Here is a 25766-nt window from a genome sequence, read left to right on the forward strand (position 1 = left end):
GATACACAGATAGATACATAGATAGAAAGATAGATACATAGATAGATACACAGGTAGATAGATAATAGATAGATAGATAGATAGATAGATAGATAGATAGATAGATAGACAAGACAATGGATCTAACACCCAGGCACCCATGCAGGCAAAACACTCATAGACATGAAAGCAAAATAAATAAATGATGGATAGTTTTAGAAAAAGAATGGTAATGAAAGCATTTAAACATTTTTAAAGTGATTTGATTGAAATTTAAAAACTCAGTGATTCATTTTACATGGTATATGAACCACAGCTATCCCCCAAATTGTGATGGTAATATACTAGTGACTGGAGTTGTTCAAACACTAATATTCAACATCAATTTTGGACTTCAACATGAGTTCTAAGAATTAAACAGACTGAAGTCTGGAATAGCTATACCAGAACTCAGAATTCTAACCTATAAAATGGGAGTGCTATTTTAAAAATAAATTTATTTATTTATTATCGTATTGCAGTTTCCCCTCCCTCCTCTCTTCCCCTTTCTTTTTCCCCAGCTCCCCTAGGCATCCCTCCCCCATCCACTCCTCCTCTGTTTCTGCTCAGAAAGGGGCAGGCCTCCCATGAATATCAACAAAGCATCGTATATCAAGTTGCAGTAGAACTAAGCCCCTCCTCTTGTATTAAGGCTGAGCAAGGCAACCCAATATGAAGAATGGGTTCCCAAAAACATTAGGGACAACTCCTATTCCCACAAGAAGACCATAAACGCCCAATATATGTCAAGGGCTTAGGTTGGTCCCACGCAGGCTCCCTGGTTGTGGATTCAGATTCTGTGAGCTCCTATGAGCCCAGGTTAGTTGTTTCCGTGGGTTTCCTTGACTCCTCTGGCTCATACTATCCTTTCCTCCCTCTCTTTAGCAATATTCCCTGAACTCAACCTAATTAAAGCTAGACTGTGGGTCCCTTCATCTGTTTCCATCAGTTACTGGATGGAGGCTCTCTGATGACGATCGGGCTAGCATCCAATGAGCATAGCAGAATATCATCTGGCATCATTGTATGACATTTTTTTCTCTAGTGTTTGGTTCTATCCTAGGTCTCTGGGCCATCCAGCCTCTGAGTCCTGGCGCTCCAGGCTCACTCTCGAGGCATGTGTCTGAGGCTGGACCAATCAATGGTTGGCCAGGGACTGGGACTTTTTGTAACGGGATGCCTGCAAAGAATCAGTGACGTCACACGCACAAGGTGCTCACTTCACTTTCTGGAATACAGGAAGTGCCTAGTAAATGTGACCGTTGTAATTACAGCAAGCATAAACTAAGGAGTTTGATTTCCTCGGTTATAGAACCCATCCTGTTGTGGAACACCCCATTATTAACAAAGAAGACGGTTAAGCCAAAAAGGAAAACCACCCCTCACTCTCCCGACAGTCAATAACTTTCATTTTTGCATATTCTTCTCCTGACCCTGTCAAATGAGCACTTATTTTGCATGTCTGCAGTCCGTGTTCATGCACTTTATCAACAGGCACGTTATAAACAGTTTCCATGTCTCTGCATAGCCTCGATCATTACCATCTTTGCGGGTGTACAGTATTGTATTGAAGAGATCAGCCGTGATTTTAACCATCTCACTTCCTGGAGAAAAGAAAGCGAAGCGCCCGAGTGATGCCTAGGGCTTTCTTTTTTCACCTATTGAATTAAGTTCTTTAGACCAATTCCCAGAGGGGAGCTTAGTGAGTCAAAGGATAACAATACTTTCAAGGTTCTTGCTACATTTACTCGATTTTCTTGCAGACTGGCACGCTCCTTCCAAAGACGCAGAAGCACAGACTTGGCCCAGTCTTGCCAGCGCGGGATGATGATGTCTGTTAAATTCTGCTAATTTAATCAGTCTGAAATGCTATCCCGATTCAGCTTTCATTTCCATCTCTTTGATCACAGACAGTTTGAACTGTTTTCCAAGTATCTGTTTGCTCTCTCCCTACCCAGCTGGGTGAAGCAGCCAGCACACGGCTCCCGCTTTGTCTATTGAAGTCTTTCGAATCCTGTGATGGATTGAAGGAGCCCTTCAACAGAGCCAGATTTGGCCACGGAGGCTTCTCAGCTCAGCAGAATGATGCATGCTCAGGACTACACCTTAGGAAGATCCATCCTCAGATTAATTGAGGGAAATGAACTGAACGGCAGAGACGGCTGTCAGCGGGATCTTCATGGGGGCTTGAACATGGAAGAGATCCCAGACTCCCAGTCTGTAGGGGTCTTTATGTCCCTCTTCCTAAAGCTTGTGGCTTTTCTCTTCACCCCCATCCTACAATTCCCCTCTCTCATGAACTTGCCCTCCCTTGAAAACCTAGTGAAACGAAGGACCAGTCTGCCCTGTCCATCACTATACGGCTAAAGAAAGTCTTTCCCAAAGAGGATCCCACAGGGAAGAGATGACAAACACCCAGGCTTATGTGGCATCTTCATAGAGGTGATGAAAAGACAGGAGCTCACAGCAAGAGGGAGCCCGGACTCATCGACTTTTTGCTCTCTCTAATATGGTTCCCCGACTAAGAGTCCAAGGCAGCCCATCGAATAAACACCACAAGCAGGACTTCTGAGCCCTGCCCCACCCCCACTTTACTTTTTCACCCTCTGATAAATACCAACATGATCCTTGTACCACCATTATTAGGGATTAGAGCTGCCCCAGCGAACATGTGTGTGATGTATCACAGACATTGCTTCCAGGTGCACAAAATAAATAGAATCAGAGAAAATGCGGACTCCGCATTAGGCAAGGTCACAAGTTCATGGTCTAAGGAGACAAGGGGCCTTCTTCCTACCACACAGTGGGACCCAACTTCTGAATTAATAAACTTCCAGTAAGTCGAATCCTGACTGAGGAGCAGCACTGCGTGGGGCTGCCAGAGAGGAGAAGTTAGTATGTACCGGGATGCAGAGGCCAGCTCTGCGGCTGCTCAGTCTTGTCTCCTTTTGATGAAGTCATGTGACTTCTTGGCAGAGCTGGCCCCAAGCTGTATGAGAACAGGGCACAAGTACAAATAGAAATACTATGTAACATAGGTTGGGAGTTCTCTATCACACAGCAGCGAAAGCAAGCAAGACTTCCCCTCAAAGTAACCCTTGTTTCCCAAGCCACAGGCACCCTTCCTGCATTCTTCAAAGAAACCTAATATTAGAAATCTAGATTCAAATTTAGAATGATTGGATTCCATATGGTTCTATACAGAAATATACCGCGTTCTAGTCTCTTGCAAGTGTCGTTTCACCTAAACAAGGGTCCTTGGGGATATGCACATAAAAATCCCTTCCTAGCATTCCCGCCAAAGCACCTTCCTGGAGCCCAGCTTCTGCTATGGGGACACACAACAAAAAGATGAGTTAAAGAAAGGGCTCAGGGGTCTCCTCAAAGAAGAGTTGGGCCATTTGAGAAAAAGACACTGCCGTCCCCACCAGGGTCATACAGGCTCCAGGAGGGCACATCTCCCCTGCTTTAAGTAGTTCTTATTCCATTGAGAGATATTGGCTGGAGAAAGGGCCAGAAAAAAGTTCTAAGAGCATGGAACTCAAGGCAAGACTCCTCCTGCACAACTACAAGATGGCTCCGGTTTCTTCAAGCTCATGTTCCATTTGTTAAAAGGGCTCTAAACAAACCCTCCCTCACAGAGGGCATAGAAGTTGGTGGCCTGAGGTAAGTACTTAAATACAGTACCATAAATAATGTGAGCTGGATCCTCTGGAACTGGAGCAACAGACAGTTGTTAGCTGCTATGTGGATGCTGGGACCAGAGCCCTGGTCCTGTGCAAGAGCAACAAGCACCCTTAATCAGTGAGCCACCTCTCCAGGTCCCAAACTTGACCTCTAAATGAATATGGTTTGGGATTTTTTTTATTCCTCAATTTAAAAAGGATCTGCTGGGGGCTGGAGAGATGGCTCAGTGGTTAAGAGCATTGCCTGCTCTTCCAAAGGTCATGAGTTCAATTCCCGGCAACCACATGGTGGTTCACAACCATCTGTAGTGGGGTCTGCTGCCCTCTTCTGGTCTGCAGACATGCACACAGACAGAATATTGTATACTGTATACATAATAAATAAATAAATAAATAAATAAATAAATAAAGGATCTGCTGTTGTATCCTGTCCCCATCAGGGTGGCAGAGCAAGGCACGGGGCTCAAGGAGAAGACGCTGGGCTGCAGAGGTGCATTGCAAGAGTGTGCCGTACGCTGGGCTGCAGAGGGGCATCCTCGAGAGTGTGCCCGTACGCTGGGCTGCAGAGGGGCATCTGCAAGAGTGTGCCATGTGTGGTCACTGACCAGATCAGAGGAATGCAGAGGACACTCACCAGCCCTACACGGTGAACGGTGAGAGAGCTAAGGAGCCCCAGACGAGGTGTACGGCAGAGTCTCTACAAACCCTAACCATCTACTGGGAGCCCACCGGAGCTGGGCAGGTGGGAGCAGCGAGGAACCTGGCTGGCAGACTCCACTTTCAGTAGCCCCATCTCAGAAGCCCCCGAGAACCAGGAATGCCAGAAACCTGGACTCTTGGAAACACCGAACCCATAGTGTTCATTTCAACTGAAGCCCTGAAAGGCCATCACAGGTTACACTCACAGACAGAACTCAGGCTGGGACTTCTGGTTCAGGTTGGGAATCCTGACACCACACAGGGCAACCTTGCTGAGCATGTGCCAGGAGAGGGTGGCTAGGTCAAGCTCAGCCAGGGAGGCCGCTATGACTAAGGACTCTGGAGCCTAGCACTGCCTCTTCTTCCTGATGAACTTAGGTCCTAACTCTGCCTTTTACCCTTAGGCTGCAGATCCTAGTCTCCAGGTCACTTTACATGTGGCTAAAACCACAAATAATGACATTATTTAGCATTATTGAGCACAGGGTCAGAGACTGTGAGATTCTTTCATGCTTTATTTCATCTAATCTTCAATCAACTCTATGACCTGGAAACTAAGACTGTTCCTCTTCCATTTTCTACACGAGAAACCTGGAGGCTCAGGAAAGTGAAGGCACTTGGTGATGGTCACCTGTTTAGCTAGTGAGTTGTGGACAGAAACTCTGCAGAACCTCCACGTTCATAGCCACTGAGCAAGCTCACAGTGGACATTGACCGACCGGGATTTTGATATTGAAGGTGCCAAACAGACGGAGTTTAGGAGACAGCTCTGTCAGCTCACTAAATGGGGACACCAGAGGGAAGAGGGGCCCCTGGGACACAATGAGAACACTCGTGTTCACTGGAGAACATAAAGGCCCGTTTGTGCCAACAACCTCTTCTCTCCAGACACTGGCTTGATCTGAATACAGTCTGTATTCATTCCTCAACCCCTTTCTTTGGCTTCCAATGGGACTGCAGCTCCACCTACAGCCAGCAGAGGGCGGGCCAACTCTGTGGCCAAGAAGAACCCAGAGCTTGGCCAACTGTCCAAGCAGAGGTGGGCCTACATGACCAAACCACGGGCCCCCATTACGCTGTGCCATCAGCATACTCCTTGGGATTTCCAAACATTTAACTGCGAAAGTCCATCACGAGGTCTGCTTCTAGTGAGAGAGCCCATCCCAAAGCAATGACGCCTTCGAAACAGTAATACAGCCTGGAGAGATGGAGACTTTATGTAGCCTGTTAAGTAGTATAGTCTCTGTGTACAAAAAAGGAAATGGAGGCATAAGGAAAAGCGTGAATGGCCAGGGGTAGTTAGAGAAAGCTGGTGTTCCGATCCAGAGGGAGCTGTCAAGAAGTGTAAGGAGGGGGGGGGACCCCAAATGTAAATATCGGGAGAGAAACAAGGAGTAGGAATAGCCCACAGGGAAAGCCAAATGCTCAATGAGATTCTGGGAAACCGATGCTAGCCACCCGCCCACCCACCACCAGCCAGTGGTCCAACAGCCTTGCTCAGCACCTGTTGGACACGCTGTGTAAGAAGCATTTTCCTGCCCTCAAAACGCTGGCAGTCTAGAGTGGGAAGTGGTGACTCAGCAGATAACTATGGGGAAACCCGGACACCTGTACCAGGGGGCGGCTTAGAGAGCACGCGACTGTCTAGGGAATCCCAACTTGGGCTGAAGGAGAGGCCTGGAGCTAAGGACCCTGTCCCCCGCAGCTCATCACAGGATGGGGCTCCCTTCCGAGCTTTGGTTGCCAGCCTGTGCTGGGGGGCCAGTGTCCCCCTCCCACCCTTCTCAGAAGAGCTGCGGCCCAGGGAGCCGATGAAGCACACCTGAGTCAGCCCGCCGCCCACCCGCCCCTCAGCGTCTGTCTCCGCATCTTGTGATATTTCGCTCCCCGGGAGCCAGCCCCATTGCGCTCCGGAGGCAGCTCGGCAAACAAACCCAGCGACAGATTGTGCCGCGGCTCATTCCGGGGAAAGACGCCAAATCCCACCCTGCTACCCCCAATACTCCCTCCCTGCCGCCCCCTCCAACGCTACCCCCACCTCAGGCGCGGGCCCTGCGCAGAGTGGGACCCAGGGAAACGCAGGGCCCTGTTCCGGCCTTATAAAAGAGGGACAGGAGGTCCAGATAAGCCCCTTTTTGTTTCTACCTGACCTGGAAAAGAGAAAAGCAGGAGAGAAAATTCAGGGACTGCTAGGCTGGTAGCCCTGAAAGTAACAAAAGATAGAACCAGCAGGGGGCACCCCAGCGCGTGAGGTGCAAGAAGGCTGAAGAGAGCCCTTACCACCACCACCCCGAGATGAAAAGGGGGAAGGGAGGCATGTAGAAGGGGGGGGGGGGCGACGAAATGCATGCAGACAAGAAGAGGCCAAAAGGCTGCGAATCAAAAAAAGAAAGAAAGAAAGGAAGGAAGGAAGGAAGAAAGAAAAGAAAAGAAAAAGAAAGGAAAGCGGCAAAGACAGGCAAAGAAACAGACGAAAGCAAACGCATGTTTGGAGAGGAAAGGACAGATCGGAAAGTAAGGGAAGGGAAGTGAGAGAGAGAATAGAGATAGGGGTCATAAAATATGAATAAGGGTTGGGGGAGAAAATGAGAGGAATCGAATGAGTACGAGAGAAGAATGACAGATTGTAAACGGAGCAGGGAATGAATGAGAAGAATGAGACTAGCATTTATAAAGCGCCGACTGTATGCCGTGCACAGCGTTGAACGCTGGCACAGACACGAAAGGAGGAGCCAAATGCCCGGACTAAGGGTTCCTCGGCTCCGCTCACGGGAGTGGCCACGCAGTGCTTCCACGCTGTCACCGACAGATGACCCTGGGACCCGCAGTACTCACCACTGGAGCAATCCCAGCCCTGCGCGCCGCTTGGCGACGGTCCCCAACTAACCTTCATCTAGTGGCTCTCAAAAAACAAATTACTAGGCACCGTGGGCTGACCTTTAAAAGGCGCTTAGGTCAGGGTTTGGCTAATACTGCCCCCAAAGAGGCCACTAGAAGTGTCTAGGGCCCCTTTCCACCCCTCTGTAAAAGGGGAAGGCGTTTCTTTGAAACTAACAATCCCACTTTGGGGTCCTCTTCTGCCCTCTGGCGAGGGATGAGATATCCCCATTGGGGCATATCCCGTAAACACACACACACACCCTGCACGCGCGCCCAAACTTACATCCATTAGTAAAAGCTTTCAAGGTGCGTACAACACACCCGAGTACATATACCCTTCGCCTCCCATCCCAAACTCTCGCGCGCGAAATTTCACACAGCCCTCGTGCGTTCCACCAGCGCAGAAACTGACGCGCGCACTCACGTCACCCCGCCCTGCTCCCCGACCAGGGATAAAAAGCCAGCCCTCAGCTACACCTGCCCGAGTGTCTGCGCGCGGTGGGGGGTCACGTGCCTATACACTTGTTCCCACAAAACTCCTATACACACGGCTCCTGTAGCTGCACAAGCAGGGCTAGGAGTCTGAGAACCAGAGAGAAAGTGAAATCTTGAAGTTCTTCTAGGGGGACACAGCGCTCGCAAGGGACAGGGCAGGAGGAGGGGCGCTGAGCGGGAAACTACTCAAGAAACCGTTTATTTTCTGGGAAAGTTGGGAGAAGAAACCCCAATCCCGGACAAGTCCATGGGGGCGGGGGTGGGGATTTCCTTAACACTACTGCGCGCGCACACACACACACACACACACACACACACACACACACACCAAGAAGGGATTTCTCTAAAGGCATGGCGCCGGGGAGGATATGGGAACACAGCCTTCCGGGTCTCCCAAGGTTGGGAGGGGGCCAGAGGAGTGGGCTAGACGGAGAACCACTCCCGCCTCCCAGTAGCCAGCAAAGGGTTAAACCGGCAAGCCGGGAAGCGAGGGAGGAGCCAGCGAGTGCGGGAATGGGGGGGGGGGAGTGCTTCCTCGCTGTCCCCACTCTCCCTCGGAGAGCAGCCGGGGTGCACGGACGGATCGACTAACCGACTCCCTGCGGGGCTGCCCTGCCTAGGGGGCGCGGACACCAGGTGTCCAGGGCCAACCCAGCCCTCTCTACCCCGTCGTGCCCCGCCCCGTCCCGTCGGGGCCGATGGCTCCTTCGGAGGCACGCAGTCCGGGGGGCGCAGGGTAGAGCTTCGCAGCCCGGCAACGTAGCCCGGGGACTCCTCGGGTCCTTCCGGAGCCCCGCGGAGTCCCCGCCGTCTGTCCGGCGGGATAAGGGGGCGAGTGGGAGAGCCCTCCCCCCCGCCGCCCCCTCCCCCGAGCGTCGAGACAAGATGCTGCCCGGGCTCAGGCGCATGCTGCAAGGTAGGGACACCGTCCGGCTGGAGGACCCTAGAGAGGGGCACCCCACTCCTTGGGCGTGAGGGTGGGGCAGTGAAGGGGGTGGGGTGGGCTGGGAGCAAAAAACCGCTTAGCGCGGGAGCCGCGCCTCCGCCCCCATAGCTGCCAGCCGCAGGAGGGCACTGGGCTTGGAGCCTGCGGGAGTGTGCGGGGAGCTCGTGACCAAGGGGCGACGCGGAGGGCAGAACGAGCAGGCTGGGAGGAGGAGAAAGAGGCTCGGGTTCCGCTGTCCCGGCTCCACCTGCTCCGGGGGACGCGGAGGACTCGGGCCGGCTGGGGAAGCGCCGACTCAGCAACTCCTCGTGCCCGGTGTCTCAGCACTTTCCAGTCACCTGGGAAGACAAGCCATGTGGGTAGGGGGCTATCTGGGAAGGTAGGAGGCAGAGAGCGCGATTTCCCCCATGGCCCTGCCTGATCGGACAGATAGAGGGGCTAGAAGGAGGCTAGTGCCGTGCGTTGAGTGACAGCTAAGGGTGTGGACTGGAGACTGGGGGCGGGGAGGGTAGGGGTCGGAGGGAGGAGGGGAGTCAAGATGAGAAAAGTGTCTAGAGAGGTGGGGAGTGAGAAAGAGGAGGTGGGGGCGGGATGGGGGAGGGGCGGGGGGAGCAATAAAGGTTAGACGACAGGAAAAGCTTAGAGGAAACCAGGGTCCAAGGGAAGACCAAGAAAAAGAGAGGAGAAGTGGACCAGTTCAGGAGAAAAATGTAAAGACTAAGATGGAAAGCTAGTGGGGCGCGGGGCCGGGGAGATAACCGGAAGGGTGAGGACGGGGCCTCCGCGAGACTGGACTGGAAAGGGGATGGGAAGACTAGAAGCCAGCGGAAGCTGGTGATAGAGGATAGATGGAAGGGTCAGACACGGGGTGGGGAAACGGTCACCAGGATTGGCGACCCGGATCCCTAGAGGGTAGAGTGGTTAGAGAAGGCTCGGGGTGTCAACAGAAGCCAGAGAAGGAGAAAGAAGAGAAGCGAGGAGGTGCTCAGGGAAGAGACAAAGAGGCTCCTGGTAACCACTTCCACGTGGGAAACACTCCATTCTCAAGCGCCTGCCTGTTCTACCCCTTCTTTCGGGGAGTGGCTGTGGCCTAGTCCAGGGGACCTTGAGCTCAGGGTCTGGGGCAACTGTAAGAGAAGGAGGCTGAGGACTTTGTAGTGGGGGGAGGTGGCAGCCTCCTGGGGTGGGCACCTGGGCTGCCATTTATATCTTCAAGCCCCGACGTCGGATCCTGCCGCCCCACAGTGGCTGCTTATTTTGGGGTGTTACATTCTGGCAGCGTGAGAAGCTGTTTCAGACAGAGTGAAGCAGCAGCTTCAAACCCTCCAGTCACCTGCATCAGTGCCTCCCCAGGCCCCTGCGTCACTGGTATGCCATCGCCCCCATGCCACTCCTAAGCCACCCCCCTCAGCCTCTGCCCCCTCAGCATCTGCTGGGCAGGCCCCTGGCTCTTCCCAGGAGGCAGTGTGTCAAGTGTGGAGATGGTGCTTGTATTTGGAATCCTGAACCCTGTTTCTAGAGCCAGAGGCCTGTCGACTTTTCCTGGGGTATCTGTGCCCCATTATGGTGCAGTCTAGTTCCTGCCTTGGACTCCCCCCAACACACACACCGCTTCAAGTTTCTTATCCCCAGGAGCCTCTGGCCTAGCGGTTGGCACAGGCTGAGATCTTCATCTAAGAACCTGGGTATTCCAAGGTCTGGCAGCCCTTGGGCCTTGAGCATGGTTCTTTGGTGAATGGAACCTTTTGGCTCTGGTTACCTTAGCCTTCCAGGATCAATATCATGTTGTGGCTCTCTCCGCTCCCTCCTTTGGCCTGATGTGGCTATGCCTGGGGTCATAGGCCACCTCCTTCTGACTCCCAACTGTGCTGTGCTCTAGGATAACCAGAGCCTGGAGCCCAGGAGTGGAAATCTATAGCGAGAGCCTAGGCCCCTTTCCCCCCTTGACCCTGAACAGCCAGACTGCTAGCATTGTGAGCGTCCCAGGCCTGAGCATATGCACAGAGTACCTACAGTCCCTCTGCCTCTAGACACAGGCTCACATCCAGGGGGTGTGGTGGGGGGAAAGTCAGAGTGCATCTTGTGACCCATCCAGTGCCTGTGTCTGCTGCTCTGGAGCTCATGTTACACTTGGGCTACACAGTGAAGTCTCCCACCCTTCCTAAAATGGTTGGGACCTATGTACTATTGCTCTCCCCAGGGGTCGCGACAGGTTGGGGGTCTCTGGATAGAGAAGGCAGCGTGCACAAGCGAGTAAGTGTTGGTGTACAGTGAGCACACCACAACAGATTGAGTCCTTCTCTGGCCCCACACACTGCTCATCTTGGGGCTTACCTGCTCACTTTAGAGGAAGGGATGAGCAGAGGGTGAGGGAGAAAAGACTTCCCTCTCCCTTCACTACAGGGGAGGGGAGAAGCCCAGATTCTGAGGACAGAAAGGGCTCTACCCAACCAGAAGCCAACTTCACTGCTTTCCAGTCCTCGGTGATGTTGTGATGTTTTCGGTCTCACAGTGGCTTATTCTAGAGTGGCTGAGGATCCCCCGGCCACCTCTGGCACACTGTGCCTGCCCAGGACGTGCATAGGGGAGCCTAGAGAATAGCTGTGGTCCTGGTTGGGGGGGGGGGGGTGGGGTGGCTGTGAAGAGCCGTGTGAAAAGTGGGGCTGGGGAGGGGGGGGATGTGGGAGAAAGAAAATGGTAGAGGAGAGGGGAGGGAGGGAAAGGTGCTCTCCCAGCCCCCTGCCTTGCCTCTGCCTGGAGTGCCCACTCCAACCCAGCCTGGGGGCAGAGAAGCCTAGAGCCCCCCTCCCTTTCCCCCCTGCCTCCAGTGAGAGAGCCACAACCTGAATTATGGATGAAGCTCCTTGGGTTACAGCTGCTTTGCGCGACAGTGAGGGCCAGAAATGGCAACAGAGTCACTGTTACGCAGGAGCACCCCACCACACACTGGGTCCCTCCTCAAAGGGCCTGCAGGGAATACCGCTGAGACGGAGGAGAAGCGGAGCGTGAAGGGGGGTAGCCGGGAGGGGGCAGCCCGGGAGGCCGGCAGAGAAAAGAGGAGCGGGAGAACTGGAAGGAGTGAGGAGCCAAACAGGAAGTTGGGGCAAGAAGGACGGGGGAACTTGCCCAGCCCCTTGATGAGCTTGACCTCAGCTTGGAAAGGGACCTGAGGCCGAGGGAGTAGCCCTCTGAACCTGTGGCCTTCTGGGTTTGTAGCCCTTTCCGCTCTCTATCCTGGGAAAGTAGTCAGTCAGCCGTGGAGGTCGGTAGAAGAGCCTGGTAATCCTTGGGGTGGGGGTGGGGGGGCGGGGAGGCTGAGAGCCGTGCAGTTCACACTCTGGTGAGCTTGTGGAGGGGGGTGGGATTAGGGGATCAGAGGAGGATTTGGCTTCCTTTGGTGTAAAATCCTTTGAGAGGCAGAGCTCAGTGAGTGACAGGAAGAGGAATGCCCTGCTGGACACCAAGCCAGTCTCTTTCTGGCCCTTGTCCCGCACCACTTTAGTGGTGACCTTGGGTAAGTTGTCTGCCTTCTCGGAGATCCAAATTGCCGTCTCCGTAGGATTTACACAGCTTCGAAATCTCCAGTTCTGAGCTCCAGTCCTCAGTGCTTTGGAAGCCCACCCAGGGTCTACCACTGGACTCCCACACCCCACTCCTCCCTGGTTAAGATCAAGGGTGAGAGACATGCTCCTCCACCCAACGTGGCTCTGAAAAAACTCAGAAGGAGAAAAGTAATCGTGAACCGCCGCACGGGGGAGGGGTGAGAAGGACCGAGAAACGCGGAGGTGGTGTGAACGAATGGAACAGCCGCGCTGTGTCACTGAATATTACATCACACCCAGCCTACACACGCACGGGGCCCGGCACTCACACACGCGGAGGACCGCCAGCACACGCTTGCTCGCTCGCTCGCTCGCGCTGCAGGAGGGGCCAGTGACACACACAAGCGAGCGGGCTGGGGTGGCTTTGGGAAGCGCCCGAATGAAGAGCTGGGGAGCACCAGGACTCCAGGGTGCTCCACTCTGCACCAACGTGGAGCTCCCCAGGGGTACATGCCTGACACAGGTTGCCTACCAGGTGGCGCTGCACCTTCAGTAGTGAGCACCTGTCTCACGCTGCCACCCCCACCCCCCAGATCACAGGCACACCTCCATACACACAGCCACGTCAGGATGCATTCAAACCTCGGTTCACACACAGCCTTACAGATCTGGCACTAAAAGTTACCCACCTCTCAACTACCCACTCCCTGAACCATGGGGACACCCCAAACCAGGCCTTCCCTCCAGGCCTTCCCACCTCTGACTGCCTGGCTGAGGGAATGGTTCACCTCTCCCCAGGCAAAGATTCCCAGGAAGTCTCAGGCCTTCTGAAAACCCTGCTAGAACTAAGGTCTACCAACAGGAACCTCTCTCTGGGGCATTGAGGAACAGAGGGTCAGGAAGCAGGTAGGAGGGGCTACCTTGCTCGTTGGTGAGGCAGAGAAACACAGGCACCCATCCTCAGCACCTTAGTCCCCTGCACCTGCTTTCTGGTCTGTACCCTAAGATTAGCCCACAACCAAACCCCAGACAGTTACTCTGGCAAAAGCAAAGGCTTTGAAGGAGACCTTGAATGAGTGGAGAGTTGATTCTGCAGCCCCACCCTCCAGCCGCTTCCCAGGTGGAAAAGGCTAGGGTTCTTCCAACGCCTTCAGGGAGAAGAGGGGGGAAGGTGTGGGTCACCAGGACACCCACAGGCCTTCTAGTCACAGACAGCCTCAAGTTAGTGTCTAGCTTTCTCGAGTGGGCTGGTTTTGCTCCCAGAGGACATTTGGCAATGTCTAGAGACATTTTGATTGTCATAACTGGGGGCAGGGTGCTGCTGGCATCTGCTGGAAAGAAGGCAGGGCTGTAGTTTAACACCCGTCCCCATCCCAAAGAATCCCCAGCCCTGCTTCAGCACAAAGCAGAGGAAACGCTGACCCTTTGACTTTTGACCCTAACTCTGAACAAGGTCAAACACAACAATGGAAACAGATGGAAAGGAAAGACACCTGTTCCCTGAACAACTTTAGACACATCCCCGTGCTGTCTACAAAGCCCTCCTCATGTCCCAGGCAAAGTTCCCCAAGGAAACTTCAGAGCCCTGGGAGCCCTGACAGAGGGAAGTGGGCAAAAACTGGTTCCACTTTTATCTGCTCCATTGAGCTTACCCTCACCACCAGGTGGCACAGGCCTTTATTCCCAGCACTTGGGAGGCAGAGGCAGGAGGATCTCTGTGAGTTCAAGACCAGCCTGGTCTACAGAGAGAGTTCCAGGACAGCCAGGACTGTTACACAGAGAAACCCTGTCTTGGAAAAAAGAAATAGAAAGAGGGAGGAGAGAGAGAGACAGAGAGAGAGAGAGAGAGAGAGAGAGACCCTTCACTCTTTGATACAGTAGAGAAACACAGGCATCCATTCTTAACAAACTATAACTCGCAAAAGATTTGAAGACTGGGATTGCAGCTGAATGGGCTGAGTGCTCGCTGGTCCAGCATGCACAAGGCCCTGGGTTTGGCCTCAGGCACAGCATCAGCTAGGCATGGAGCACAGCACTGTAATCTCAGCACTGGGAAGGTGGAGGCAGGAGGATCAGAAGTTCAGGGTCATCCTCAGGTAAACACTAAGTTTGAGGGCAACCTAGGTTACATGAGACTCCCCCCCCCACACACACACACACAGAGGAAAAGGAAAGAAAGAAAAAGAAAATGAGGTTTGCACACTTCAAAGGGGGCTGGAGATTGATGGGAGGCCACTCAGCCTCTTGAACCTGTTAAGCTGCATCTAGACCCCTGACCAAGCACCCAGTGAGCCTTCCCTCTGCTCTCCCACAGGTCCTGCCTCAGCCTGCCTACTGCTGACACTCCTGGCCTTCCCTCCGGTGACTCCCAGCTGCCCTATGCTCTGCACCTGCTACTCATCCCCGCCCACCGTGAGCTGCCAGGCCAACAACTTCTCTTCGGTGCCGCTGTCCCTACCACCCAGCACACAGCGACTCTTCCTGCAGAACAACCTCATCCGCTCCCTGCGGCCAGGCACCTTCGGGCCCAACCTGCTCACCCTGTGGCTCTTCTCCAACAACCTCTCCACCATCTACCCCGGCACCTTCCGCCATCTGCAGGCCCTAGAGGAACTGGACCTCGGTGACAACCGGCACCTTCGCTCCCTGGAGCCCGACACCTTCCAGGGCCTGGAGCGCCTGCAGTCGCTACACCTGTACCGCTGCCAGCTGAGCAGCCTGCCTGGCAACATTTTCCGAGGCCTGGTCAGCCTACAGTACCTCTACCTCCAGGAGAACAGCCTGCTCCACCTACAGGTGAGCCAACCACCTCCCTGGGCCTCTTCCACCTCTCTCTCTGGACCTGCCTAGCCACGTCCACCTACCCGTGTCTCTGTCGCCTTTCCCATGTCCGTCTACCCGGATCAGGAACCCCGCTCACCCCTCTTTCTGTACCTCTCTCCGTAACCCCCATTTGTCCCGCCTGTCTCCTGACGTGCCTCCCATATGTCTCCCTCTGCCTCTTCTGTCTGTCTCCCTTCACGCACCCACTCAGCACACCCCACAATGTCTGTGTAGCTCTCCTTTCCCTGAGAGCCGCAGCCCAAAGGGCTTCACATGATCTTTTCCCATCCACCCCCACGTCCTCCCACTTCCCAGGCGAGCTGGACAAAGGGTGGAGTCATTGCCAGGGAGGGGCTTGTCTCCTGAAGTCACACTCTCCTCTGATGGCTGGGTAGTAACAGAAGGGAAAGCCTTGCCCTCTGTAGATCCCATCCCTCAAGCCTGTTGTCTCAGGTAAAACTCTGTTACACAGCTAAAAAAATGGAGGCTCTGGAGAAAGAGAAATGGAAGGAATAGAATAATTGTCATTTACTGTTATTATTATTGACCTAATTATTATTTATTATTGTCATTATGCTCACTGTCTGGCAGTCAAACCCTCACGTCTCCTTTCTGTGGGAAGTAGTCACACAGCCTCAAAAGCAACCCCTCAGAAGGACATGTCCCCTAGCAGCACAGCCTCTGGCTCAGAGGACCTTCTCTTTATCCAGGCCTTGGTACCCACAGGTCCTCCCTCCGTCTGTGGGTTGGAAAATCAGTCCCAGCCGACGTTCCTGACAATAGCAATAGTGCTGATAGTTTGTCAATGTGTTGAGAATCCACGGAAAGCCATTCTAGAAGGACAGCAACCTTGGAAACGGTGTTCAGATGGAGAGAGGGGCAGGAAAAGGCACAGTGACCAGCATGATATGTCTCATTATTGCTGAATGATGGTGATCAATTCAGCAGACACATAGTAAGTGCACATTGTATCAGGCCCGAGGCGAAGCACTTTACAGACATCAACACTACCCTGTGCAAGCGTGTGGCATGGTCAAACATGGGCCTCAGTTTTCCTCTCTGTGAAGTGGGAGTAATGGGAGCATCCGTCGCCCAGGGATTTTGTAAACACTAAATGCATGAATAATTTGTAGTGTCCACTTAGAATAGTGCTTGGCATACATAAGGGCCATATAAATGCTCGTTAAAATGCCGTGTGTTTTAAAATGAACTTTATTTAACATTGGTCTCAGTGAAGTGCCCCAGCTTGAACTTCATCTTAGAAATCTGGGTCAGCTCTAAGGATTATTGTGAGGCCATGGATAGGATCCAACACACACCTCCCATTTCTCTTCTTCCTAAAGTTGCCGAGAGCCACATGGTTACAGCGTGCACGCTGCCTCTCCCTCGCAAGCGTACAGGCGTCTGGAGGTGGGGGTTTTCACCACAACATGCACACCGGAGACCCTAAGGATTTATGGGACCAAAGTCCCTGTGGTTGGGGGCTGACTGGGCTCCCCACCAAGCTGAGCCCCTGGCAGCAGGGACAGACAAGGCTAAGAAGGGACACAGAACGGAACTGACTGAGACGCCACAGCCAAGTGGGAGTTGACACTTGATCTGCCCAGTACGACCATACCTTAGAGGGCTCGTGCCCTGAAATACAACTGAGTGGGCTAGGGGTTTGGGCTAGCGTGCTTGCTGGTTTGCCGTCGGTTTGTTGCTGTTTTAGATTTATTTTTATATGTATGGGTGTTTGCCTACACGTACATCTGTGCCCATTGAGGCCATAAGAGGAAGCCAGATTCCCTGGAGCTGGGGTTAGTTACCTGTGGTTCTGAGTGGCCAGGTGGGTGCTGAGGAATCAAACCCAGGTCCTAGAAGAGCAGCCAGTGCTCTTAACCTCGGAGCCATCTCCCCAGTCCTGGCCTTGAACTTGGTAAATCCTCCCACCCCTGATTCCTGAGTGCTGGAATTACAGACCTATACCAGCATGCCTGGTTTGTGCAGGGCTGCAGAAGGAACCTTGATCTTGGTGAAGGCTAGGCAACCATTCTACCAACTGAGCCGCATCCCCTGTGGGTTCGGTTTTAAAAGCGCTGCTCAGCCTCTCTGTGTGGCTTTAGATAAACTATTTTCCACATCCCTAAGTTGGCACCTTAGTGATGTTTATCTGCCTATAAGGTTCATCGGTATTAAAAAGAAGGGATTTGAGCTCAGGCCGCAACTCCAGAATAGAAGTACCATGATTATTGCAGGCTGAGCACCTGACCTGAAGTGCTGGGGATCAGGTGTGCTTGTTTCAGACTTTGGAAGATCTGCATCCACATGACGAGTTATCATGGAGACAGGACCCAAGTCCAAGCATGTAGCTCACCCATGTCTGTCTCCTACACACCTGGACTCACAGCCTGAAGACATTTCATACTACTTCATAATTCTGACCGTGAAACACACTTCATGGTGGGGAAATCCCCACTTGTGGTGACATGTTGCTGTACCTCTGAGAGTTTTGGATTTTAGTTGGATTGGAGGGGGGCGGGTGTTCAGATTTTCTGGTTAAAGACGCTCGGCTTGTGCTTTTCACTTTTAAATTACATTTTTTATACTCATAGGGGAAGGTGGGTATAGTGCTTGTGCTGTGGCATGCAAGTGGATGTCAGAGGGTGCCTTGGAGGACTCGGTTCTCTCCTTCCAACCAGCTCCCAACTGAGGAACCCAGGTTGTCAGGCCTGGTGGCTGTCCTAGTTCAGTTTTCTGTTGTTGTAAAGATACACCATGACCATAGCAACTCCTATAAAGGCAGACATTTGATTGGAGTAGCTGGCTTACACTTCAGAGGTTCAGTCCCTTATCATCACGGCAGGGAGCATGGTGGCATACAGGCAGGCAGACAGAGTCCTGGAGTAGTAGCTGAGAGTCCTACATCTTGCAGGCAACAGGAAGTCGGCTGAGACACCGGGCAGTACCCTGAGCATAGGCAACCTCAAAGCCCACCCCACAGGGACACACTTCCTCCAACAAGGCCATACCCACTCCAACAAAGTCACACCTCCTAATAGTGCCGCTCCCTGTGAGATCATGGGGTCCAATTACATTCAAACCACCACAGTGGCAGACAACTTTACCTACTGAGCCAACTTGCTGGCCTTGACTCTGTTTTAGTGACTACGCCTAAGACCCTGATCTCCTTATCTGATGTGGGTGTCCTTCTGAATAGGTGTGCCAACACTTATCAACACGTAGAAGCTACAGCTACTCAGCATTCAGCTTTAGGGAAGGTGCCTCCCTCCCAAGCCTCCATCTCCTCTTCCTAGTGGGGAACTATGAAAATGAGGCCTTCCACAAAGACAGACTGTGAGATGCTAGTAAGTTCATGTGTAGAGTACATTGCTTAGGGTTTAATAAATTACTTTTGCCAGGCAGTGGTGGTGTACACGCCTTTAATCCCAGCACTGGGGAGGTAGAGGCAGGTGGATCTCTGTGAGTTCGAGAATTTTGAGAATTTCGGGACAGCTAAGGCTACACAGAGAAACCCTATCTTGAAAGTAAATAAGTAAATAAATAACTCCTGACCCTCAGGCCACAGACAGCAATCTGTTCCTGGGGCCACCTAAGCTCAAGGTGATCCTCAGGGTCTTCTGAACTAGAAACCACCTCTTTCTGAACAATCTTGACCTGGGCAACATTGGGTGTCATGGGAAGGAAGCCTCTTCACACCAGGCCGTTTATAGAGAAGAGAGACAGCACAGCCTCTGTTTGTGAGGTGTCTGATAGAACTAGGCTAGGAGATGCCACACACAGGTGAGGAAACACGTGGCTCGGTGAGATCCTCGGGGAGCAGGTGTGACCCAGGATGGAGCCCAGCCTGCCCCAGAGGGGAGCTCTGAAGGCGGCTCATGAATAGGCTGTGGCCGGTGCACATGAAAATGGTGGCAGTCCTTGTGGCATGTCTGCTGAGGGCTAGGCGCTGTGCCAGGCCGGTTCATTCACCAACAGACTCCTTACTGAGCACCTACTGCATGCCAGGCAGCGTGCAGGGTGCCAGGGATTCCAGGGTGAACGGATTGAATGGAAACAGTACCCCTGCTCTGCTGGAGGGGGGCCAGACGGTAAAGCGGCATCGCTCCCTTGGTTACAGCTGTGGCTTACTTCATGTTTACTGGCAGATCAGAGTTCTAATCTAAGCCCTCTCTCATTTGCTGTAGCCTCAGGGTCCCACCTATGAGAGAGACACCGTGGTCTGTTGCTCAGGGTAGGAGGTGCTGTGGGGACTAAAGGGAAAGAATACGGAGTTGGGTGGGAGTCACTGGCAGTGGTGACTTCATCAGCTGTGGAGCTGCCTGGGGAGAACTGGCCCAGGCCTGTTAGGCTCTGCAACACAGGTGTTGGGAGTCTTGCCGCTGGAGCTCACGCCCATGTTAGCTGTTGGGTCCTCAGCAAGTGGTTCCCTTCTCTGAGCCCCTCTCTCTCGGTCTCCAGAGAGAGAAGGATCACAGCATCCGCCTCGGAGTGTTGATGATTAAGATACTATCAGGATCTGTGCCACACAGGACTTGGCACTCAAGGGGAACTTGGCAAATCACCTGCTGACGCCAATGATTGTGACACCTGCCATGGATGGGCAAGCACCGCGAGCGGGGGTGCCCAAGGCAGAGTGCACACGGAACGGCTTTGCTGAATGAGTGAGATCAGCTCCCAGGCTCCCTGAGTCAAAATTATCAAAGGATCAGCCGCTCAGAGTCACTTCACGGAGGCCCAGAGAGGTGCCTGGAGCTGTCCAAGGTCGCACAGCCTGGGAGGCTGATGAGATCGGTACCAAGGCCAGGGGCGGGAAGATTGGAGGAGGAAGGCAAGGTTAAGAGCAGGATGCTCTCAGCAAGGCTGAGGAGCTCGGGGATGCTGCATTTAGATTCCAAATGGATACAGAGAGCTGCGAACCGGCCAGGCGGGAGGCGAGGGAAATGTGGTTTTTGAAATGGAAGAGAGGGATGACTTTAGCAGATGCTCCTAGCCCAGAGGGAGGGGGCGGGCGAGAAGGTGATGGGGGAGGGGCCAGGGCTGTGAAAGTCAAGAGCTCATTAATGCACAGAGAAAAGTTTTAATGGTGGAGAGAGGAAGGACCGGATTTGAGAGCTGCAGCCCAGGAAGTGGTCATGGGATTTGGCTACAACGTGGGCTGGGGGAAGGGAATGGACCCCAAGGTTAATGCTTAGAGGGGCGAGACTTTTAGCCAAAGAGAGGAGAAGAGGCTAGAATACAAAATTGGGCTGTGGTTTAAAAAGAAAAATCTGAGTTCCCTGGAATGTCATCCCCTCTAGAACCCCAGTGCCACTCTCTCCTGCCTTTCCACACTGATATAGCCACACATCTCTGGGTGTGTCCTACTACTGCTGACACTCTAGAAGAGGAACCCCAGGAAGAGGGTTAAGCAGAAGGACTCAGAGCACGCTCCAGGCAGGACAGCAAGGCTGAGGCTATGGGGTGAGCAGGTCAGCTAGGGACCCGAGCAGGCTGGCATTCAGGGTGGGGGCATCCGAGGGTGGAGAGCACTGTGCTGGTGTCAGAGGTAGTAGGGAGCTTGAGGACCGATCTCAACGTGGCCAAGAGAAGGGCTCTTGGCAGACTTGGTTCCTGTAGTGGAGAGGGCGGGAGGCATATGGGAAGAGGTGCAAACACACAGGAACTCAGGAAGGTGGAGGCTGTGGATATGGGCAAGGACTCTGCATACTCCCCTTCCTGAGACCTTCGACCAGGTGCCCAGGTAGCAGGAGGAAGGAAACCATCTCCCCAGGCACTGGGGGCGTGGGAGAGAACCAGAGCTAGGGAACAGGCCAGGATGAACGGGCCTCAGCAAAGAGGATGCTCCTGTCCTGCTTAACCCCATCTCCTGGGACCTGCTGACCATGGCCATTTGGGGAGGGAGGCGAGGCAGTGGGGTGATGGGAATGGGGGTGTGGATCTTTCTACAGTTAACCCTTCACTTCTGATGGGTGGACACTGAGTAGCTCCCAAATCACACTGCATATGTGTGTAGGGGGGTGATCCAACTCAGGACCTTTAACACGAATAGGCAGACTCTACACCTGAACTACAGTTCTGCACCAGCTGACCACCGAATGTTCTCTGGCACGCTGGTTAAAATGCAGAGCACCCAGCCATGGCCGTACCCTACCTTCTGAGCCATAATCCCAAGGTTCTGCCAGTTCTAACATGACTTCACAGGCCCTGTCCCCCACACCATAGGAGGGACAATGACAGGGCATCAGGGACTTCAACTTCTTTTCCTGCCTTTGTGCTAAGTCTGGGCTGTGGAGCACTACACAATGGTCCCCTGAATAACTCAGACCGCGGTGGAACTTCCAGTCCCCAAAGAAACCCTCCCTTAGAGGAAAATGGATGGGATGGAATTCTAAATGAGCCCCTGCTGTCATGACAACCGTGGATTATGGATGGCTGACTATGTCTCTATTGGGTGCTGTACCCTCAACAGCACTGTAACATCTAACCTTCCTTTAGTATATTTAAGAACATTTGGAGGGGGGAAGTTTTGAGACAGGGTTTCTCTTTGTAGCCTGGCTGTCCTGGAACTTGCTCTGTAGACCAGTGTGACCTTGAACTCACAGAGATTTGCCTGCCTCTGCCCCCAAGTGCTGGGATTAAGGGCGTGTGCCACTACCTCCTGAATATTTAAGAACCTTCTAAGGGGAGATATATATACTAAGGGAACAGAGACTGTGTGAGGTTAACCAGCAGGGAAACAGGAAAAGCTGGGATTTATGTCAGTGCTTTTAAGTCCTGAGCCTGTGGGCTTCACCCCTGAACAAAACCTCTATATGCAAGAATTGTACCCAGCACTCCACCCCATGAACCTCTGGGAACTCTGTTCCTTGGTCCTCAGAACAGACTCGAGAGCTAGGAACACTCATTTCCAGGTTACAGAGGAGAAAGCCTGCTTCGAGGAGGTACCTGGACTTGACCAGCTTCACAAACATGGCTAATTCACACATGTCTGTCTGCCTATGTGAAAACCTTACCCCAAGTTTCTTCTCCTCCTCCTCCTTCTTTTCCAAGATAGGGTTTCTCTGTGTAGCCCTGGCTGTCCTGGAACTCACTCTGTAGACCAGGCTGGCCTCAGACTCAAGAAATCCACCTGCCTCTGCTTCCCCAAGTGTAGGGATGAAAGGCGTGCACTGCCACTGCCTGGCCTATACCAGGCATCTTAATACATGCTTCCCTATTAATTGCCACATTTTACAGAGGAAGAAAGTGAGGCACAGAAACACAGTGACTCTTCCCTGATAGCACAGTTCACAACAGACCCGAAATCTAACTCTCAAGCTCCAAGCACGGTCTTCAGGCAACCTCATCATCAACACAGGAAAGGCAGATTTGTTCTCAGCCTACCTCACCCCTGCCGAATGGCAAACACTGGGGAGGTCCTGAAACCTGAAAGGGTTGGATACACCCTGAAGTTTAGAATCAGGCACATTGTCCCTGTGTTGACTGCCCTCTTGACAGGCTGCAGATTCACCTAGAAAGGCAGGAAAGACAGCTTGTCAGATAGGTGGTTATCTCCAATACACACGACAGAAGGAGAGGATCACTCCCACAGGTCGTGCGCGCGCGCGCGCGCACACACACACACACACACACACACACACACATAAGAGAGAGATTAAGAAGGAGAGGATCACTCCCACAGGCCGTGCGCGCACACACACACACACACACACACACACACACACACAAGAGAGAGAGATTAAATAAACAAGTAAATCTAAAGGCTCACTAACATAACCAGGTTTTGTGTTGCTGAGAGCTAATCTAAGCTACTTGAGAGACTGAGACACGGGATGGCTGGTTGAAGATCCACTGTTTGCAGTAAGTTCAAAGTCAGTCTGGGCAACTCGGTGAGAATCTATCTCAAAAAAAAAAAATGTATGCAGGGAGATGTGGCTGTAGCTCAGGGGAAGAGTTCTTGTCTGGCGTTGTGCTGGGCTCAGCCCCTTGGGGCCCTGGGCAAAAGGAACCCACTGACCTCCTTCGACTGTACAGCTTTTTCCATAGGAAATAGATTAGATGATCCACGTTTCAAACTCAGCCCTTGTTTCAAAATCAGTTGATAGAGTTGCCTAGCATGTTTGAAACCCTGAGTTTGATCCCCAGCACCGCATAAAACCCGAAATCTCAGAAATCAAGAGGTGCGGGCAGGAATTTAGAAGATTCTCAGCCGGGCGGTGGTGGCGCACGCCTTTAATCCCAGCACTCGGGAGGCAGAGGCAGGCGGATCTCTGTGAGTTCGAGACCAACCTGGTCTACAAGAGCTAGTTCCAGGACAGAGGACAGGCTCCAAAACCACAGAGAAACCCTGTCTTGAAAAACCAAAAAAAAAAAAAAAAAGATTCTCGTGGTCCCATCGCTGCAATGCATGAGCTCCTGTCTCAAAAACATGAAATGAAGCCCATTCCACTATTCACAGTACTCCGCCTGCCATTGTGCCTTTCTTACCCTCCCCCCAGGTCCTGGAGCGGAGTCCCCAAACCTGTCTCAGGCCTCTCTCTTCTGTTTCCATCCCACCCACCCCTCCCCGCCTCACTCAGGATGACTTGTTCGCGGACCTGGCTAACCTGAGCCACCTCTTCCTGCACGGGAACCGCCTGCGGCTGCTCACGGAACACGTGTTCCGCGGCCTGGGCAACCTGGACCGGCTGCTGCTGCACGGGAACCGGCTGCAGGGCGTGCACCGCGCGGCCTTCCGCGGCCTCAGCCGCCTCACTATCCTCTACTTGTTCAACAACAGCCTGGCCTCGCTGCCGGGAGAGGCGCTGGCCGACCTGCCGGCGCTCGAGTTCCTGCGGCTCAACGCCAACCCCTGGGCTTGCGACTGCCGCGCTCGGCCGCTCTGGGCCTGGTTCCAGCGCGCGCGGGTGTCCAGCTCCGACGTGACCTGCGCCACCCCACCCGAGCGCCAGGGCCGGGACCTGCGCGCGCTGCGCGAGGCCGACTTCCAGGCGTGCCCGCCGCCCACGCCCACGCGCCCGGGCAGCCGCGCCCGCGGCAACAGCTCCTCCAACCACCTGTACGGCGTGGCCGAGGCGGGCGCGCCCCCCGCAGACCCGTCCACACTCTACCGAGACCTGCCCGCCGAGGACTCCAGGGGGCGCCAGGGCGGGGACGCGCCCACCGAGGACGACTACTGGGGCGGCTACGGCGGCGAGGACCAGCGGGGCGAGCAGACGTGTCCCGGGGCCGCGTGCCAGGCGCCCGCGGACTCGCGTGGCCCCGCGCTCTCGGCCGGGCTGCGCACCCCGCTGCTCTGCCTCTTGCTCCTAGCGCCCCATCACCTCTGACTGTGGTGCTCAGACGGAAGAGGCCACGGCCTTCGCCCCGCACCCCTTCTCTGCCCCACCGAGCTGCGGCTCCATCCTCTTCGCCCCTTGTTTGCGGCCGGCCTTTGCGGCGCCTTCCCCAGGCCCCCTCTCTCCTTTTCTTCCCGGGGACTACGCTGTCTCTTTTGCCTTCTGGGCTGTTCTGACTTACGTATGGCAGCCCCTAAGACGGTGTATAAGGCTGCTCAGCCCCATTCGTCCTGATTCTAGCCATTAACTCTTTTTCCCCAATCCCAAGGCTGGGGCGGGGCACCCCAGGCAGCCGTCGCTCCTCTCTCCAGGGCCCCACAGTGGACTGGAGGGGCTTTTGTCTACAGAGCACCTTCCACCAGCAGAGCCTTTGAAAGCTCCCCCAGGGAGCCTCCCTTCCTCCCCCGGACCTTGGGAGGGTTGCCTCAGCAAGGCCCAGGCTGCTCCTGGACCATGCTTGTCCTGATTCCTTCAGCCTCCTGACACCCGGAGGAATAACTTTTCTCCTAAGTCTACCCAGAACACTTTTTAGGGTGCCCGGAGAGTTTCCTCTCCACCATGGCCCCTGTGTGGTGAAGATCAAAAGAAGTTGTTTGGGGGAAAATTTATTAAAAAATTCTATTATTTTATCTCCTGTAAGTTTTTTCCCCCCTCAAGACCTCAAAAGCGGAAGTAGGACTTAGAATTGTGTTTAAAGGTTGGAGGCTAGACAAGGAAGAACCATCTCAGGCCACCAGGGTTTTCTGCAGTGTGGACTTGCTGGGTGACTTTACCCCACTTACACCTCAAGGTCATTCTGATCCTGCCCAGGCTTCTGTTTCTTGAGCTACCCTGTCTGTTGAGGGTGTGTGCTGATGGCACCAGTTTGCCCAAGAGAAGCAGCTACCACCAGCCCTGAAGGGTTTGGCTGCTGAACAGTAAGTCTGGAGGTGGCCACCAGCTCGGCTAAGTGGCCACCATGAAAGAAAGCTTCCACGTTTCCCTGCAAGTAGGCGTAACTTAGACATCCCCGGCACAACTAGCTAACCACAGCTTTGGGCCTATCTGGAAAAGGCACAGCTTCCTGGGCGAACACAGTCGCACCACAAAAGCTTTAAAGAGCAGAATCCAGGACTACATCCCAGCTTGTGTTTGCCCTCTTTGTTGACCACCCCTGTGATGTATTCAGCAGACCCAGCTGTTCTCAAAGACCCCACAGGCCATGGGGCCATCAGCTCTTTATCCCTGCGAGGCAGAAGCCTTCATGGGTGGGTCAAGTCAAGCCGTTCTCTGAGCAGATTAGGGAGCGACTAAGAGGGTTAAGGTGATCAAGGGACAAAGGTTTCAAGTGGGGTGT

General features: G+C 53.6%; 1 protein-coding gene across 4 annotated transcripts; it reads left to right on the forward strand.

Annotated features, from left to right (window-relative positions):
• Positions 1-8287: 8287 nt before the first annotated feature.
• On the forward strand, positions 8288-25024 carry LOC121439115 (reticulon-4 receptor-like 2). Of its 4 annotated transcripts, none has more exons than XM_041639615.1 (3): positions 8288-8694; positions 14581-15062; positions 23672-25024. In XM_041639615.1, exons 1-3 carry the CDS (start codon positions 8664-8666, stop codon positions 24419-24421), a joined length of 1263 nt encoding a protein of 420 aa, XP_041495549.1. In that variant the 5' UTR covers positions 8288-8663; the 3' UTR covers positions 24422-25024. The 4 variants fall into 4 exon arrangements, with proteins under 4 accessions (XP_041495549.1, XP_041495552.1, XP_041495551.1 ...); XM_041639618.1 differs by lacking the exon at positions 8288-8694 and adding an exon at positions 8862-9103; XM_041639617.1 differs by lacking the exon at positions 8288-8694 and adding an exon at positions 8862-9079.
• Positions 25025-25766: the final 742 nt, after the last annotated feature.

This window comes from Microtus oregoni, unplaced genomic scaffold, assembly GCF_018167655.1.
Source record: "Microtus oregoni isolate MIOR12 unplaced genomic scaffold, Mior012 000060F_004, whole genome shotgun sequence".
In the NCBI taxonomy this organism is placed as follows: Eukaryota; Metazoa; Chordata; class Mammalia; order Rodentia; family Cricetidae; genus Microtus; species Microtus oregoni.

Excerpts from the sequence above, each read along its gene's own strand:
- LOC121439115 (XM_041639615.1), top strand. The coding sequence starts at position 8,664 with ATGCTGCCCGGGCTCAGGCGCATGCTGCAAG. Across the intron at positions 8,695-14,580 it reads GCTCAGGCGCATGCTGCAAG|GTCCTGCCTCAGCCTGCCTA; the intron begins GTAGGGACACCG and ends GCTCTCCCACAG. Across the intron at positions 15,063-23,671 it reads ACAGCCTGCTCCACCTACAG|GATGACTTGTTCGCGGACCT; the intron begins GTGAGCCAACCA and ends CGCCTCACTCAG.